Below are 19,119 nucleotides of genomic sequence, written 5' to 3' on the forward strand. Positions count from 1 at the left end.
GATGACTGAATGTTATGGATGCCACCGAACTCCAACAGTCACAGTTAAACTCTTAAGAGTAGTGCCAGGAACCTGCAGATATTCGCCCAGGAGGGGGTCACCGAACGTGAGCTACCGAAGGGACAACAGCAAATAACTGACAAAACTGAACACAACTCTGTGCCTTCCAGTAAACACTAGTAACTTCTGTGTAGAAATCTCCAAGTTGACACGTTCTCCTGAGCTTTTCTGCATACACACGAATACAATGATTTAGCACAGAGAACAAAATCTGCATGCACAATTCATGCAAGATGGTAAATCACAACATTGTACTCAAAGAAACTGAATTAGTTTTGAAAGTAGTATCCAAGCCTGTTCCTATGACCTTTACCAAAAGAGACTTAAGAACGACTTCAGACTTGGCAAACATATTCCTAAATGTCTCAGAAAGACTTCAAGATGATCCGTATTTTCAGCAATAACTGAAATTCGTTTTAGATAGGATTTACTACTTCCATTGCACATTTCGTCTCTCTTCTAAAATTTACTGCCGCCCCTAACTTCTTCCCAAAAGAAGAGAACTGACTGATTACATACTTCATTAACACAAGACCTGAAGTCTGACACAAGCACTAGGTTAGTTCTAGCCAAGATTAAAATGTTCTCTTATCATTTTGTTGGAATACTGTGTCACAAAATTGCAGCGAGTGACTAAGGATGAGGTGTCAGTCCCATGTCTGATTTTCCCAGCTTTTCTAAATGTTAACAAGTGCCTTTATGTTTCTCCAGCAATAGTCTGGGGTTTCATGTAAATTCACACGCATACCCTCACCACTGGAAAATAAAAATTGTAATGTTTTCCTTACAATTTACTTCTAAATTACTTTTCATTTTCAGTGCTTTATTCATCCATAGCACGTTCCAGGAAAGAGCTAAATCTGCCGGGAATTTGCTTTCACTTCTATGACCTCAGCGGGCAAAACAAAAGGCTCTTTCAGGTGCCCTGGCACCATGCCTGGAGTCCAGGGAAGGTCCCTCCAGTTGTCATCAAGTGGGCACTAGTGCAGTCATCTGGCAGAGTCCTAAACCTTGCAACTCTGCTCGGCAGTTAAACCACTCTCCAGCTACCTGATACAGAGCAATCAAAGCAGCTTTATCTTCAGTGCACGAGCTTGTTTGTGTCTGCTAGCACAAACAAATGTGGGGCTGGGGTCTTATGAAGAAAAAGAGAACAGGATCGTGGCACTGCAAACTGAACCTGAGCATCCCAACAGATGGTTCGGTCACGGAACAGAGTCATATGACCCAATTCAAAAAGGAACTGAGAAAGGTCACGTTTTTGAGAATTCAAATTAGCACTTTCAGTTCTGCAACCTGTTCTGTGGTTACTGATTCACACAGATCTGTCAAACTCTTTGCCTGCTACTGCCTCTCTGTGAAAATCAAAGTTGTATATGGAGCAAAAAAGTTCAGTTAAAGAAGACAAACCAATTAAATGTTTGTATTTGATGGGAATCTTACTGAACAATGTGGAATTTCCCCAAACTCTTTGCATGACAGTACTTGAAGTAAGAAATCACAGCATTTTAACAGCTGAATCAATTACCTTCAGGTAATTTATTTTTCAAAATAAATCAATCTTCATTTATCCTGGGAAATGACATGAGCTGCAAAAATGTTAGTCTGGAAGTTCACGACCACCCCCTCCAGACAGTCCAGTCCAGTGGACTGGGCTTGTGAACAGCATCCTGGAACTCCATGAGTTCTAAATGCTCATGCTAGCCTTAGGTTATGGCTTCTTTCTGCAGAAGGCAAAGAGGCACCCTAAACCTCATTTCTGAGACCTGAAAACAGGGATGAAATAAAAACTTATAGCGAAGTTTTTCATTCTTCCTCACTTTTATACATACTTAAAGACAGACACGATTAAGTGCATGGGAACATGGGAGAACTTATTATTGCATGCTTAGTTTTTAAGATTTAACAAATGGTCCTAATTGTCTCTGGCTATTCTATTGTAATACTAGTTTGAAAAGGAGACTATTGTACTGCATGTAAGCAAAAGTATTATGGCAGTTAAAACAGGTTTTAAACTAGACTGTTATTTTCTTACAGTAAACAAAAAATGAGAACAAAGTTCATGTAGACAAAAAAAAAAAGCGCCTTTCAAGTCAAACTTTTGCACTGAAGAACACAGACAGATGAGCATGACCTTTGGCAAAGTTCATATGCTGAAAGACATGAGTAACCTGGGAAGGCCATAAAATAAAAAAGGAAAAAGAGGGAGAGAGGCAGAGAGATTGCAAAGTCTGGAGAACTTCCATATCACCTAAATGCAATACTTGTTTCCCAACAACTAAAACACACATGAAGTACCCACCAACGTGAATAGGCGCTGGAAACAATCCATGCTCATGCTCTCCAGGAGTGTACTCCAGCTTTTCTTTCTTTAATTGTATGAGGCGGCTCTTCGGACTGTGGATGACAGCAACACAAAAAAAAAAAAAAAATCAGAATGAGGAATACCTGTCATTTGCAAAAAACACATTTTCTCTTCTAATTAAGGCACAAATGTCTAGAACATCAGGCAAGAGAATAATAATAGAAACGGCCAAAAAGATTGATTTCCAGGTTCCTTGACAAATACACTTATCACATCCATTTCAAAACTCGTGATTTGATTTTTCTCCATAACTACTATCCAGGCAACATCCAATGGGACACCATCAACTGTAAATGCCTAGTATGCGATATATAAGTAATAACTAAAATGACAAAGATAATAGAAGATCAACAAATAATATCTAATGTTGCTTACTTAGGTATTTGATGTGTTATACATATATAGTGCCTGTTTCCTAATTTGCAAAGAGCTAATGTTCACGTGTTACTCCTTTAGAAGGCTGTTGATCAAGAAAAGCAGGAAAAGATCAGCAGAGTTAAAAAAGAAACGCCCCCCTTTACAAAAGAAAAAATAGGAATATGAAATAAGAATGGTCATATGGGTCAGGCAGATGTCAAACCACCTAGCTCAGCTTTTATAAACACCTCCTTTTGGCTACTGACAAACTATGGAAAGAAAAAACTGATGTGGTTATATTTAGTACTGCAGCCCTGCAACATTCAGGAAAGACTTCTAACTGTTAGATATACCAAAGATTAAAATTATATTGAAGCCTATTAAAGTTTACTGAAGTTTTTTTAAGGGATTTATTTTAATAACTGGACATACAACTGAAAGCTGACTCAATAAAAAAATGTGATATTATTGTTTAACTAGTGAATGGAAAATGCAAGTTTAAAACAAATTTTGAGATAAAGATATCAACTGAGAATAATTACTGAAGGTCAGAAACAGAACTGATGGATGGCAATAATTTGTGGCTCATATACTCTTCTAACCCTTTCTGGATTTCTGGTACTTATTCCACAAGTGTAACAAGTTAATAAATTTTAGATAGTGAAATAAAAGCTAAGGGATACTGCTGAAATGAGGGCTCTGTTGAGCTACATGCTGTATATAGTCTTCTTTAAACAACTCTCCTTTTAATAGAGTTATATGGCAAGGCTATAGTTATAATGATACGCTTGCATTTACTTTGATGTATATAGGTGGACACATAGCTATCCTAATCAAAAAGCAGTAACATTCTCTCAAACAATAAAGGTTATGGTTCTTAAATATTATGACCCTCTGTTTACTGATGGCAGGAATTAATTTCATTTGCTTTGGCAAACAGACAGCTCCTTTGCCCACCAGGTCTAGACAGGACCAAAAAACCAAACCCCCCCCCCAACTCACATCTATCTATCCTTCCAAGTTGTGCTGCACCGAATCACTAAGACTTGAAAGAAAGGCCATAAAGTAACTAGTTACAAGACCTGGAAAGCAAGTTCTTGTCAAGAGGAAATAGAAAGGTATTTTGAAAAGGCAAAGTGTGAACCTCCATTCCAAGAGGCAAGCAAATCCTTAATCCAAAGGCAGAGAAAGAAGGGAAAACATTCAATAGAAAGGTGACTTAATTCAAGCCAAATGTGCACCCTTTAACGCCCACATATTCAGTATAAAGGAAGCCAATGGAACAATAAATCACGGTAAATAAACTGCAAGGAGGAAATCAGCGTGGAAAGAAAATGCAGAAGGCAATTACCTAAAAACACAAAATATAACATTTCTTCAGGCACTGCAGACACATCCGTCTTAGACCTAGTCACAAAGAACACTGGGGAAAGCACCTACTCTGTTTTCCTTCCAAACACAGCGATGAAGTATTGTTAAAGGCTGAACAAAGGCCATCAATACTTTAGGGACTTCAGAGGGAAAGGTTAAGATGTCAAAATAAAGCATAATTATTCATAAAAAAGGGGAATATACTAATCAAGTATAAACAACACACACAGTTTTATAAACATAAATATCATGCAAAAAAAGATTCATGAATTAAAAAAGGCCTCTTTACACTATCAAGAAAACATCTGTATTAACAAGCCCACATATTCCCACATAGGAAGATGATGAGCTAATTTTAGGCTGGGGTTTCTGGGCAGGCAATACAGGTTCTGATTTTGTGTTTAGCTACTATCTTTATGAAAAGACCTCTCCCTTTCACTTTGCTAAGGCACGCTGATAGCCTTGCAGAAGCTTAAATTTGGTGTCAGGGCCTCAAGCACTACTAACATGCCTTTAGGACCCCAACCAGCCTCACAGGGGACTTACACTCACATCCTCTGCCCATGGCCCCTGCAGATGCATTTACACTCAGCCCTGAGGCATTCAGTCCCTGCCTGGACTACCTCGTGGGTGCACCTATCTCCAGCTCAGCCACAGAAGCTGTGGGTCTGGTGGCTGAGCCATGCACTGGCTTCCTGGTTTGGCCCTGGACTTGCCTGGCAATCCTGGACTGTGTCTGACCCCAGTTATCATCACTAGACCTGATCCTGACCTGCAGATTGACTCCCCCTACTTAACATTGGCCTGTCTCATCACCACAGACTGGTCTAGCAATCCAGACTCTTGGCTGACGGTGGGTACCATTGCCCAGTCTGTCCGACTAACCTCACTTGGGCCTGTGGGAATGACAGCAGGTTTCCTTTACTACTGCTTGGATCCCATTCTGTTTGTGTAATTTTTTAACTAAGCTGGAATACCTACTAGCTACATACACCTCACTACAGATGGCACAGGTTGCAGGAATTCCCAGGACTAAACCAACTGTCCTTACAGCCTAGGATCAGCTGACTGTGCTGCTATCAAGGACAAGTACCTGCTCATTTTCATACCATGCTCTTTAAGATGTTTCCCTCAATAAGCAGATATAATGACTGTTGCAGCTGAAAAGCAAAAGATCTCTCCAGAAAGCCAGGATCACTCTCTCCCCTTTTCAAGCAAGCCAGTTAGAACAGGGTGAGACCTCACCAATAATCAGAGAAACTATACCTTCTAACATTTCAGGTTAGCACACTTTCAACAGTAAACTGGAAGAGTACATTTCTGATCGTTTGACAGACTGAAACATAAGCCTGGCTAGATAAGAAATGCTTCCCTCTCTATAATCCACTGCCTAAAGTTGTTTGGTTCAGTTTCTGTAGGGACAAATTTAAAACACCCATTTTGTAAATGGTCTGCTTACCACTAATAGACTAAACTGGCCTCTCTTTGCAAGCTCCCAATAACAGAGCAATGGCGAAATTATTTTTTTGCTGAAGATGCGAACATTTTGTACCACTCTGCAAAGGCTGAAGGTCAGGCTTAGTCTCAGAATGTCAGTCTAAGGTCTCAGGCAAATTAAGAAGGGAACGAAGACCAGAACCACAGTCTTCTTTCCCGTACCTCCGTTTCTCTCCATCCCTCTCCTTCCTTTCTTTCTGATAACTATGTTCCTTTTCTGTTCCCTCTCTCCAGCTTCTAGTGTCTTCGCCCTCCGCTCTTACCACGTTGGCTGGGATTAGTTCTCTGTGGAATGCACAATTACATTTTTGAGGCGTGAAACCCAATTTTCTCTCTGACTATAGTTTGACAAACATTTTAAGTCAGTATAAGCTGGCTTTGATGCTCCCCACCTTCTGCTGGTATGACTGCAAGGTTAATTGCACGAGGAAACCTACAGTGGAAGGTTAGATTTCACCTGAATCACTATCCCAGCCTGGTTCAGTTGCCCTGGTCATCATGATGGGACAAAGAAAGGGACAGCACAGGAACAGGAATAAGCCACAAAGGTGAGGAGAACGTAAAGCTGATTCTTTTGTTAGCTTATGCCAACTTAAAGCATTTGCTGAACTGCAATTCATTTGCAGTTCATTTGCACTGTCACTTTAATTCAGCTGGCTGATTTTTCAATAGGTTTGCTTCTAAAATGTTCAGTTACCTACTCTGAGTCACCCTGCAGCTCCACAAACTCTCACATCAGCAAAACGGAGGCACTGTAGGAGCAACATGGCTACCACGTGGCAACACCACGTCCCAGAAGAGCAACAGGCCTGCATTAAGCTACACTGTCTGTGCAACTGTAGTCTTTGACCAGCTGTGGATACCTAACTACAGGTGAGATTCAATTCAGTGTCAATCACAGCAAATTCTATAGATTACACTTCTGCAATGAGGACTCATATTTGTTACTACTGATAAAAATACTTTATTATATAAAAATATTATATTCCCCTAAACAATATACAATATTTTAATTAATTACTCATTTACTAATTATTACTAAATTTCTTTGGTGAACTAGGCTTTGCACTCCTCTAGGAAAGCCCCTGCTGGGTAAACAGATAATGACTCCTGCACAAAATCTTCATTTTCAAAGCTGCAGTCATGTGCAACCACACACTGAACTTCTCTTCAGCAAAAGATCTGTGTAATTCTTCCAGTTGGAGCTGAGGATTCTGGAAAACTCATGTGGAGGTTAACATCAGATCAACTATGCTGTCTACAAAATTACATTCAGAAATTGAGGTAGAACCGAGACTCACTCTAGAAACCATTCCTTTTGTTCTTAGTTCATTTGCAAGGAATCAAAATCTGCTCTTTCTTCACTATGTTTTAATAAAGCTTCTAGACCAAGGTGAGTTGGAGTGAAATCTCATTGAGGCAAATTGTACAATTCAAGTGGCTGCAGAGAAATAATGCAGACTTTTCTCTTTTAACAGTAGACTAAAACTGGCAATGACAGGACAAACATTTTCTGTGCTGTTGTTAAGCAGTTGGACGCGACTGCTGTAGAGAGAGGATGTAAATTTTAACAGTACACCTCAGTAAAACTTTCATTACTTTGTATGTTTTAATGACGTTTAGGAAGTATTTAAGAAAGATGTAATAGAGTAGGAAAATGGTCTTTAAGGCAAAGTGTCTGCAGTTGAACACTGCAAACAGAAATACAGAAAAACGGTTTAATATAGAATGCAGAGAATGTTTTAATGGAGACAGTGATTAACACTTAACTGTACCATCACTAGAGGGTGCCGTACGATTACAGTCGCCTTTTTGTTCTCAACTAAGATCATATTTTCATAGTCATACAGCAGGAAGCTATTTATATAACAGGATAACAACATGAACTTCTGCTCTCCTCTTGCATTGACATATGTCTGTGCAGTAGAACTGGAACAGCAAGTTAAATCAGCAGAAAATTTAATTATAAAGAAGTGACTACCATTCTACTGATTTAGTTTGCTGAACCAACTTAGTAAAGAAGTGACCCAGTGCCAGCGCGAAGGACTGGTGGGATCAGCTTGAAAGCTGCACCTTGCTGTAAGACAACACACCTAAATCGAGATGGCCATAGTTCTGTCCTCGCCCAGCTATGCATTTCCATGCCTTGTTTCAGTATCAGCTTCAAACAACCATACAGAGAAGTAGTTCAGACTGTGTAGGCAGCATTTGCTTCCTTGGTAGGGTAAAGTTTCCTCAGTGTTCTTAAGCAGCTCACCACAAACATCAGTATCAGTGCAAGGGAAGAACTCAGCATGTGGAGCAACAGGTAAAGGGGAAAACCAAATCAGACCTCTTTAAGCTTCCAGGGAACTGCAACACAAAATGTGATGGGAGAGGAAGGGCTGTAAGTAGAGGTCAGCTTTGTCGTGGCCTTCTCCAGGGTGGTGAACTTGATTCCATCACCATCCACACTACCTACAAACCTTAACTTTCACTTTCTGTATTCATACAATTTTTCAAATGACATGTTTGCTTACTGTCTATGAAATAAAGGTCCTCCCTTGGCTGACTAGGACTGACAATGTAACTAACATTTTATAATAAAGAAAAGGGGAAGACTCTCTCAGGTCCTCTCCTAGGGCAACAGGCCTAATTTTTATGACACAGTATTTGAATGTTGCATGACTCTGTATACCAGTGACAGACCTCTCTAAATGCTAAAAATTTATCACATCTGCTTTCAAACTATGAGAAACATAAGCAGTCTCACTTTGATCAGACCTAGATCTTTGTTTCTTCCTTAGAGTCTTGATCCTTTCATTGATGCCTTCATTCTACTATGGAAAGAGAATACACCAGGAGCCGCTGATAAACTATACTAGCAGTCTCCCAGTGGTCTCTGTAACATTTTTAAGTGGACTAAAACATAGTGAGAAGGTGCCAAATTTTTCCTCTTTTTAATCTGTCACATCATATTAGAAGAGAAGTGCAAATTCTTCACTTCAACATATTTGTTCAAATGGCTGTAGAAAACTTACCTAACTACAAACGAAAGCAGAAGTGGGCTGGTTATCAGAAACGGGAGATGTCCACTTTCTAATGTACACTAGGTCGTGAGCCAACCAGTGCAGGGAAAGAATGCTGGATTTTTACTCTATCTCATAGAAAATGAAGGTGATGAACTTCACTTAACTGTGAAATGAACAGGGTGCATATCTGAAATTCTTTCACACCAAAAATGACCAGTTGTCATCACTCAGTCAATAAAAATAGAAACCTAATGGCCCCTTCTATGCAGACACTGTACTCAGTACCTGAACACCTCAAGCTCTCCCAGTACTTTACTGCCATGATCGTTAAAGGCTGTCGAATGAAGCTCTCTTACCTTCTTCAAGGTCGATAATCAGAAACACTTTCAGATTGCTTGAGGCTGCTTTCTGACTGGGGTTACATTTTAAGTCTTCACTGGGTCAGATTCTGATAATTATCATGCATGTAATTTTTCACAGGCTTGAATTAAGTTGATGGTTTTATTTCAGCTACTCATTAGTAGCAGCTCATTATGGCTCTAGTTGAAAGGAGACAGTTTCCACTGGAATATCAGACAGCAGCTTTTCAGTGGAATTACTTACTCTGTTGTTTTGTACACATCAGAGTAGAGCCCTGCCTTCTGGTACTTCTTCTTTGGGGGTCGAGGGGCTTTTTTCTCACGCTGGGCTAGAGAAGGCAAAGGCTGTTCAGTGTTTTCAGATTCATGCGGCTTCCCAAGGGCATCATGTGGACTGGGAGGTTCAGCTACTGTCTCAGAAAAACTGGAAGAAGAAGTAAGGATTAAAGATTATCTTACCATATTTCATTCCTCCTCTCTATAATCTGGTCAACAGAAAAAAAAGTCCATGTTTCTGATTACTAGATGTCTCAGCTATTTAAAAAAATGCAATTCAATGATCATGATGAAGTGATGATTAAGCATAATCATGTGAAACGCACGATCTTTTTACAGTAATGTTATTATTAATTATTACAAAAAGAATGTTGTTTGTACTGCTAATGTTTATCCCTTGGAGCCTCGGTTGAGTAATTTAGAAGGTGGCTTATGCTATCTGCTTTTGTACTCTAAAAATAGTATGTGGTAAACCTTTTCTTAGCCTTCAGGAGAGCCATACAATAAACCCTTTGAACATGTGGTTCTAGCACCATTCTGTGAATCTAAATGCCTACATTACAGTATTCATTTCCGAAACACAAATGGATGGTTATTTTTCAGAACTATTGTGAAAACACATGAAAGAAGACTTCTGGAAGAGTTTGATCTGTTTGTATTGATGACTTTGGGGATAAGCATGTGAAGATTAGACCAGAGATAGATTTCTGGTGTGGTCCTTTACTAGCCAGTGATTGCACAGGTCCACACCTTAACTCCTCCTTGCTGCTTTGGTTTTACTCTTTATTTGCTGAATGTCAACTGATCTCACCTGACACTCTGTGTGGCTTGTAAGTATTTGTTTGTAATGCATATGAGTAACACCCTTTAATATTCTCATGGCGTATGTAACTCTTACAGTTCCTTATTCTGCACATGATGAAGGAACAATCTTTGCTATGATATCTCATCAGTAAACCCGTTACCAACTCATTAAAATTGTTCTTCACCAAGACAACCATAAAAATTGCTTCACTTGAGACATGAGCACAAAACCAACAGTTTTAGATTACCTGAGATTCCATCCTATTTTGGAGTGTGTTCAGTAACTTAGGAAGACCCTAAGCATACTGAAAACTGACATGTTGGTTCCCTCTAAACTGAACTCCTTAATAAAAACAAACGTAACAAGCAGAGCTCATTAGAGTAGGATTCTTTCATGGATTGAAATGTTATAAAATCAACAATGACTATACTGAGGGTAGAAAATTGTAAGGGAATTACCTCTTATTGCTCTCCTGTTCATCTTCTGGTAAAGACTTTTGTCGCTTCCTGGCCTGTTCCTCTGCAAGCCACCTCTTTCTCTTCCAGCCTTTTCGGTGATCTGTGTTCAAGTTCACACTTTGCACTACAGCTTCAATCACATCTGTGATGGTATCAGGTCCAAGGTGTAAGGGACTGCTGCTTTCTTCTCTTTTATCTAACTCCTGACTGACCAGTCGAGCTGCCTGGAAAGCTTGCATTGAAACGACAGCCTGCATGGGGTATTTCCGGGGCCTACCTGGCCTGCGTTTCACAAAATTATTCCCTGTCCGTGACTGCCTTTGCAGCTTTTTGGCTTTCAAAATTTTATTGACGTGGTCAAGATTTTTTTTTGTTGCCAAGATCTTGTTATAATTGCACATTTTCCTAGCTTGCCGCTGCATGGCTTCAACCACACTTCTCTTGAGATGATGTGGGGAATAGCTGTTTGGTAGTCTCTCTGACAGAAGTGAGATATTATCGCTGCAGGAGCTGCTGGGAATTGCTGGAGCTACGAGGCTGTCCTGTTTCCCCAGGCCTCTCTCCCTATTGTGGTTTCGAGCAGGACTAGCTGATGATGGAACAGACACATTTGCAATGACTGCTTCTAAGGTTTTGTCCAAAGTAGCCTGGCCTTCATGTTGTGCCATGCGCTGCAGTAAGCTGTCCACTGAATCATCAACAGCAGTTGCCAGCCTTGCTCCCCGGCTAGGTACTCCAATCACTGAAACACAAACAAACATACAAACACTCAAACAGACTTGAGGTATAACCAAATAAGGTTGGAATTAAAATACAATAGTTGGATAGACTGACAGCCTTTTATATCCTGCAATTGCCCAGAATGTTCAACAACAAGACACCAGTTTCTGTAACTCAAGTTCTAATGGGAAAGCGACCTAGCAGTGCAAGTAAGCAGAAAGTCTACATTTTATATCATCAGTTTTAACATACAATTATTTTCTGCTTATTCACACGCAGTCCCCCACTTTTAATAGCAAAGAGCAATGAAGGCATTCCCTATGTATGTACAGTCCAGAACTCTTCTCAAGTTTCTTTCTATTCAACACTAAAAATAAGAAACCCTCTGTGCACAGAAAAATTAAATAGTGACAAAAAAACCTGAGAAACATCTGAAATGTTTTTAAAGTAATTTTTCTTTTTTTTGTAGTTTGGAAGTACTGAAACAACTTTTTAATTGCTCTTGCAGTGTCTTTATCAAAAAGACAAACATAATGATGACAGAACTGATAGCAATAAAGTACAGGCTTGGATAAAGGTAAATCAAAGTATCTGGACAAAAGAGAAAGTCTAATTTATACAGGAAGTAAAGTTAGACCTCACTTTTTAAACTAAATGTTATATGCATTAGAGTTGCAGACTGGTATTTGAAAAAGAGAATTTCCAGGTCAACCATATAGATTATGCTGTATTAAAAAGGGATTTGTTCCAAACTAAGAACTTCCCAAAGCTGTCCTGCTGGTTCTTAGTGATAACATTTAATCAAAAGAAACCCTGTTCTTTCTGGAATAAAATGGATGCTGTCTTCTCATAAATATATCACAATTGCACATTAGCATTTACAAAATGTTACTGTAATTGCGACCAATTATTTAGATTAGATCTACTTAAATTAGTGAGTCCTAGGCTGTAGACTGAAGAGCATGTACTAGCATAAAGGTAACTGTTAAAGGGAAGACAACAAAATGTTTTTATAAAAGGGTTTCTATCATTTGACAGAAGGGAGATTATGCATTAGATGACAAAGATAAAGCACAAACAAGTTTAAAGTAAGTATTTTCTAGTCCTAGTGCTCACTAGTCCAAGTGTGGTACTCTGGAGAAATGCATTCCTCATTAAGATTCCAAAGTCATGAATCTGCAAGTGCAAATGAAAATGTGCCCCAGAGAGTGCACAATTTAAAGAAGGAAGCAGCAGCATAACAAGATGTAAAAATCCTCCTGAGAACAACTTTCTTCCTACAGGGTGAAAAAGGAACAGAGAAACATACTTGTCAGGTCACTGTTGTAAGCCTAACTGTAATCACTTGGAAAACCTAGCAACCTGAACAACTTTGAAAGAACTGGAAGGATTTACACTTTCAGCTTTCAATTTTAGATGAAGTAATAAAGATAAACTACCGTTTGTTTTCTTATGGTCTTTAAATACACATCAGGATGGAGTTGAGGGTTCCTCACAGAAACACCATCTGTTTAGCACAGTGAGCTCTGTAAACAGCTGCACCATCCAGTGATAACTAAACTACACAACACAACACATTTGGACACAAGGTCTAATGGATGTCCTTGAACTAGTGTTTCTGTTTGGAAACTGATCCAAAAGGATGGGACAACTGAAGGCTACAATCCCCAAAACAGCTGCAGCCCTGGTCAGGCACGCTTGCAGCCCTTGGTAACAAAGCAGCTCTCTGCCAAACGCACTGAAATCCCACATGCATTCCAGATCTACGGAAAATATAACAAAGACTGGTCTTTCCAGCTGCATCATCAGTTCAATGACTTTGAAGTTGATAAACTTGTGATTAATTTCATTCCTATGCTGTCTTGCACAAAATATGCCTGAACTTTTAACGCCTTCCTATACACAGACTTAAACCAATTGCAGTTGACCCTTTAAAATGAGTAAGTAAAAGAGAGTTATCAAGACAGAGAGGAAAAAGAGACAACATTCTTCACTGCAGATGACTTTCTTTAGCATATGCTGAATAAAGCATCTGTTACAAATATCTGTTTAAAGGGAGGAGGAAATAGCAGTTTTGGTGCACTCTTCTTATATAATCCTAAATAGTTCCATAAGTACCAATCCTAAGGATGTTCACTACAAATTTGCAATCAGCTTCGGTGCCTAAGAATGTCTGAATTCTGCTAACAAGAGCTCTTTCTACAACTGGGCTTCTTACAAAATTGGTCAACGTTACAGATTTTTTTTGTGTCCAATCATAGGTAAGCTCACATCACATTTTCCTCAGAGGGACTGCAAACAGGGTCTGTTTTTGCTACATGGCTGACAACTTGCCGGTAATATACAGAAAATGAACATTTTCAGATCTTCACTCTGACAATTTGGTCAATGGATTTGACAGTTTTGTGGGTGTGAAAATGTGACAGATAGCAACATGCATGCATTCACACATAGTGTGACCGCACAAGTCTGACCTCCTTACAAAAGAAAGCTCAAAACACATCAGGAGTACCTTTCCCTTCCTTGTGAAGTGAACAAAGATGGACCTCCTCAAGCAGCAATCTGCACAGTACATCACCCCATGACTGAGAAAGCCAGCTCCCTCAATATCCTGTTGGCATACAACTGCTCAGCTTCACGATGATTTTGTGCATCTGAGACTTGGTCTTCATTTGATAGAATTGATGAGAATGCTACCACAGTTCCCATGCCTTTCAGTACTTCCATCTCTCTCCTACTATCATTTTTGACCTGCCTAGGGTCATTCACAACTGTACCATCAGTGATGACTGGGATAAGCTGCTTGTCATCCTCCATCACCTTAGCAGGATTCTCACATGCTACAAAGAATATGTAACAGCACACCCCCTCTTGATCCTAACAGTTATCTACCCAAGGGCAGAAAACTGTCTGCCTTCAGAACAGTGCAGAACTCAAGCTCTTCCCCATGGAGGAATTAACCTGTTCATCTAATTCATTGATTAAATGTAGTGTCACAGGACTTGCTAGCATTAAAGCACTGAGTCTCCTGAAGACTAATTTAACCTGGTGAGGAACCAAACTCCATCCTGCCATAGCTATGCTGCTGCTTCTATAAGCGCCAGCTCAAGATTCCCTATGCTGCAACCCAATTTGCAGCACTTGTATCCTAAAACATAAATGGAAAAATTCAGTATCTCCACGAACATATTACTGCTGTTAAAAGTTCTCACAGCAATGCTCAGTTGTCTCTAGTAGCATAGGTCTTAGTATAGCAGTGGTCCCAAAACCAAGGCCATCAAATATTACTTGCCTGTAGAAGATGTGCTCTCAGATGTTGATCTCTTTCTGGAAGGGCTGCAATTTGTGCTCTCTGGCTGCCTCTGGGAAGGTTTGTCCTGTGTTGGCAAAGTGCCTGAAAAGCAGATCATGGAAAAGAAAAGCGCACACACAAAAAAAATCACTTCAGTCTGGCAGTGCCAATACAACACACTGTAGATGCTAAATATTCAAGCTAAGATTACTCTTTTTTAGCTTTAGGAACACTTGCTTGCTGTGATGCACGTAGGTGGAGAAGGACAGAAATGGACCATCAGAAAGGAATTTCTCACAGGCTAATGGCATACGTAGGACAGCAAACAAGCCATGAGAAAAAGCCGCTTAATATCATCAGAGTATTAGCTTTTATGTAAAAAAAGAAAGCAAAAACCTCATATTCCTACTTTCAAATGAATCCCCTAGCTTCATTACTTGATTTTCACAGAACAGTTGAGTTTGGAAAGGACCTCTGCAGATTACCTAGACCAACCACTCTGCTCAAAGCAAGGTCAACTAGAGCAGGTTGCTCAGGGCCACCATGTTCAGTTGGGTTTTCAACATCTCAAACGATGGAGACTCCACAACCCAGAGTTCAATCACTCTTACAGTAAGACACTTTTTTCTTACGTATGAACAGAATTTCCTGTACTTCAGTGTGTGCCCATTGCCTCTTATCCTGTCACTGGTTACTGCTGACAACAGCATGGCTCCTTCTTCATTACTCCCTCCCATCAAGCACATGTACACATTGGTAAGATCTCCCTTGTGCATTCTCTTCTCCAGGATGAACAATCCCAGCTCTCCCAGACTCTCTCTGTATGACAGATGCTCCAAGCCCTTAGTTATCTTTGTGGCTTTTCACTGGACTCACTGCAGTATGTCCATGTCTTTCTTGTACTGGGGAGCCTAGAACTGGACACAGCACTCCAGATGTGGTCTCACCAGGGCTGAATAGAGGGGAATAATCATCACCTCGACCTGCTGGTAATGCTTTCAGTAATGCAGCCCAAAATGCTGCTGTTCCTCATAGAGTCTTTCCAGCCCATTCCACCAGCCAGTGAAGGTCCCTCTGAACAGTGGCAAAACCATCTGGTGTATCCACCACTGCCCTCAGCAGTATCATCTGCAAACTCACGGAAGGTGTACTCTGTCCCATCATCCAGGTCGTTAGTGAAGAGGTTAAACAGTATTGGACCCCATATCGATCCCTGGGGTACACTGTGAGTGACTGGCCTCCAGCTGGGCTTTGCGCTGCTGATCACAACCCTCTGTGCCTGGCAGGTCAGCCGATTTTCAATCCACCTTGCTTTGTAAAAGCATTTCTCTTTCACTCCTCAGGTAAAACTGCTTCATGTAAGATACTATTAACTACAGAAAGCTGAAAAGCTAGAAAAAAAATTCTCAAGAAAAAGTACTCCTTTAGATTTGTCTCTTGCTATGTTAACTTTTCCTTTTTAAGATACTGCCACAAAGAAAAAAAAGATATTTCTGCTTCGGTCAGCCATAGCAAATATGTAAAAACCCCATGGTCTAAACAAATGAGAGAGATTATTATCTACACACAAACAAGTATAATGCATTATTGGATTTTAGGCACCTGAATGCACAGGGCTTGCTGCTACTTGCTAAATCATTAGATATTGGCTTATCACTGATGCCGCTGTCATCAGGCAGCGGCAGTCACAATTACCATTATTTAAATTAAAAACAATTTTTAAAAAGCTATAGAAATCTCATGACTATTGAAAGGCTAAGGGACAAAACTGGTAATGGCATCTTTGCTGATAACATGACCTATATCTGTCTTCTTTCTTACATATACATATTTTCTTACTGTAACTTGTTTTATTTCCCTAAAACTTAAACTTTTAGAGAATCCCAATTACTCTTGAAAGCAAAGGTTGTGGGATTTGTTAAAATTTCATAGAAAAATCCGCATACTGCAATTATGAAAATGCTGAGATATTAAAAATTCAGATGCTAGTATAAAAACCTAGGTAGGCAAAAATGCATATGGCAACGTGCAATGAGAATATGCGTATCATGAAAATCTCTGGAAGATAAAATCGAGAATGCATACTAAAAAATACTTTCATTCTTTCCCTTCGAAATATCGTTTGTGATTAATTAGCTTTGTGCTGCCTGTTCAGTTCTGATCTCTTTCCTTTCTAACAGACTCTGAAGAAACGAGGGAGCGGGCCACTGAAGTTATGCTCTAAATCAAGGCCACAAATTAGCACCCATGCAAATGACCGTTTGCTTCACTGCCTGAACAGAGCTCCTAAGGTATAAGACAATGGGAGAATCCTAGAATGCACCAAACTGATTTACCAGAAATCTTTAAGAAAATCTCCTTTGAGATCCTGTCTTGCCTCAAAGTTTGGATTTTTTTTTTTTATCATGGGTGTTATTAGCTCATGTTGTAATATCTAAGATATGTTCCGTTGATAGAGAAAATAAACAATATAACTTTTCAAAAATTCTGACTTCTTGACAAGGCAGATGAATAGTTTTCTTTTTAATTAATTCTTAACAAGGGCACAAAAATAAGGCTGCTGGACATTGTGCCAAGTTGCAAATCATATTCCTGATGAAGATTTTCTGATTTTCCTGCATGGCATCCTGATGTGGAGATGGTGCTGGTAGGCCCTTAAAGAGGACTTCTGTACTGTCTGTTCCTACAACATGTGGGTGAAAAGGAAGCTGCAGTGGAGCTGTGCAGGGAGACTACACACTGTTGCTTAATATCAGAAAGAGCAGCCAACTGGTTTTTATTCCAGAGTAAATTTTTCTACTAAGAAACTACAAGATGCATTGATTTCAGAAAGCGTAGATTAACACAAATACCCTGGGACCTCAGAGAAAAAAAAAGAATTACACAGCGGGAATAATTGTTCTAAGCAGGAATAGGCTATAAGTTATAATAGGAAAAAAAAAAAAAAAGAGAGAGGAGAATTTGGAGGACTGCTTGGATGGCAAAGCTGGCTGTAACTGTGCTTGCTGACAGCTGACGTTCATATCCCAGAGATCTTTTTCCTTTGACAGATCTAGCACTTATTTCCTTCTCGGACTCCGGTTAACCGGCTCCCACAGGGGCACCTGTACGAATCCCCCACGCGCCAACCGGGACACGCTCAGCCTCCCGCCGCGCCGCGCCGCCGGGCTGCCCGGGGCTCGGCCCCAGCGCGGCAGGAGGCGGCGACTCCCGCGGCAGCGGCGCGGCCGGCAGAGGGCGCCGCTGGCCGCCGGCGCGGGCCGGTGCCGGCCGCCGCGCGGTTCGCGTCCCTCGGAATGAAGCACCGCTGTGGGGCAAGGCCCACGGGACGGCGGACTGCAACGTGCTCCCAACAGAGAGCAGAGGTGAGCTTCGCCCGTGACGCCGCGGATGCTCTACGGCCGTTAGCACGTTGCGTGGGACCGTAGGGTTTGCCATCGAGAGACAATCCGCTCCCACGTGACAAAGGTTTGTCCCTCTGAAGTTACCATCTCCCAAATGCACAGCAAGGCACATGTGTCTCTGCATGCCTCAAACCCGTCCTTTTATTTTTAGATGGAATGAAGGCAGTAAAGACTTTTCAACTGCACTGATCCCCACCAAATGGCTGATTTTGTTTTTCTTTCCCTTTCCTTCCAGGAATTGAACAGCACACCAAGACCAGTTTATGCTAAGCTATCAGTGGTTTGAAATAACTTGTGGTGTGAAGCTGCAGAAGTTTACTAAAGACCACTGTTAACTTCAGATGAACAGGTAACAGCGTCCTACAAAAATCTTAAATTTTAAAGCCTCGCAATCTTCATTGGCATAACTGCGTGCACAAGCTGTCTGTATTAAACAACAAGCCCACAGCATGTAAACTTCTATCTAAACTTCATCTTCTGTGAAATACCAACCTTCACTAGAGTCCCGTTTGCCAAAAACACACACGTTTCTAATACAACTTGGATGCAGGCAATCTCTGGAAATATCTAGCATCAGCTAGTATCATAGAAAGAATCTGTCAGTTAATTCAAGCAGGCAAGGTTTACGTTCAAAAGTTTATAGAAAGGAACTGTATTTTCCATATGGGATACTTCGGGTCAATGGATCATACAGAACAATTTTAGAAGGCATTCCCTGATGCTGGTCTCTGGCTACTCATTTTAACTGCTCTGATTCAGTGTTCTCTCCACTATGCACCTAAATTGCACCCCGTTTAATAAACAAACAATCTTTGACGCGCTGCAGTTTTTTTCTCCATCTTTGCTGTTTTCTGAAGTGCACAAAAACATCTAAGTCTTCCATGGTAATAGTTTCAGAATCACAATTCAGCACTACAGTTAAAAACAAAACACACCAAAACATAACATGCAACTTGACACTGATCTAAAAAAAAAAACCCAAACCAAAAGCCAGCCTTTTTACTTTACTGGGGCTTTTTACTAGATGCAGTTTTAAGTTTTCTGATACACTGCATGCTCCTTGTGAATGAGATGAATACTGAGCTGAAAGCCAGCCTCACAATAAAAACAGCTGGTTTCCATTGCGGGAAATACACTTACTGAA

The 19,119-nt window shown here is 40.4% G+C and overlaps 1 protein-coding gene and 1 long non-coding RNA gene across 5 annotated transcripts in view; one reads left to right on the forward strand and one right to left on the reverse strand.

Moving 5' to 3' along the window:
* The window catches only part of ASH1L (ASH1 like histone lysine methyltransferase), a 64,629-nt gene that overhangs the window by 22,355 nt on the left and 23,155 nt on the right, over positions 1-19,119 (reverse strand). For 2 of the 4 annotated variants that reach the window (XM_041126275.1, XM_041126274.1), the window contains exons 4-8: positions 14,572-14,673; positions 10,560-11,301; positions 9,265-9,444; positions 5,813-5,935; positions 2,363-2,457 (exon numbers count right to left, since the gene is read on the reverse strand). In XM_041126275.1, coding sequence (XP_040982209.1) covers positions 2,363-2,457; positions 5,813-5,935; positions 9,265-9,444; positions 10,560-11,301; positions 14,572-14,673 — 1,242 coding nt within the window. The remainder of the gene's footprint in view (positions 1-2,362; positions 2,458-5,812; positions 5,936-9,264; positions 9,445-10,559; positions 11,302-14,571; positions 14,674-19,119) is intronic. The other 2 variants (XM_030026202.2, XM_030026201.2) reach the window with 1 other exon arrangement.
* On the forward strand, positions 5,859-7,831 carry LOC121233554. Its single transcript, XR_005933238.1, has 3 exons — positions 5,859-5,937; positions 6,927-6,934; positions 7,754-7,831. It is a non-coding gene; the product is annotated as an uncharacterized LOC121233554 (long non-coding RNA).

This window comes from Aquila chrysaetos, chromosome 9 (genome assembly GCF_900496995.4).
Source record: "Aquila chrysaetos chrysaetos chromosome 9, bAquChr1.4, whole genome shotgun sequence".
In the NCBI taxonomy this organism is placed as follows: Eukaryota; Metazoa; Chordata; class Aves; order Accipitriformes; family Accipitridae; genus Aquila; species Aquila chrysaetos.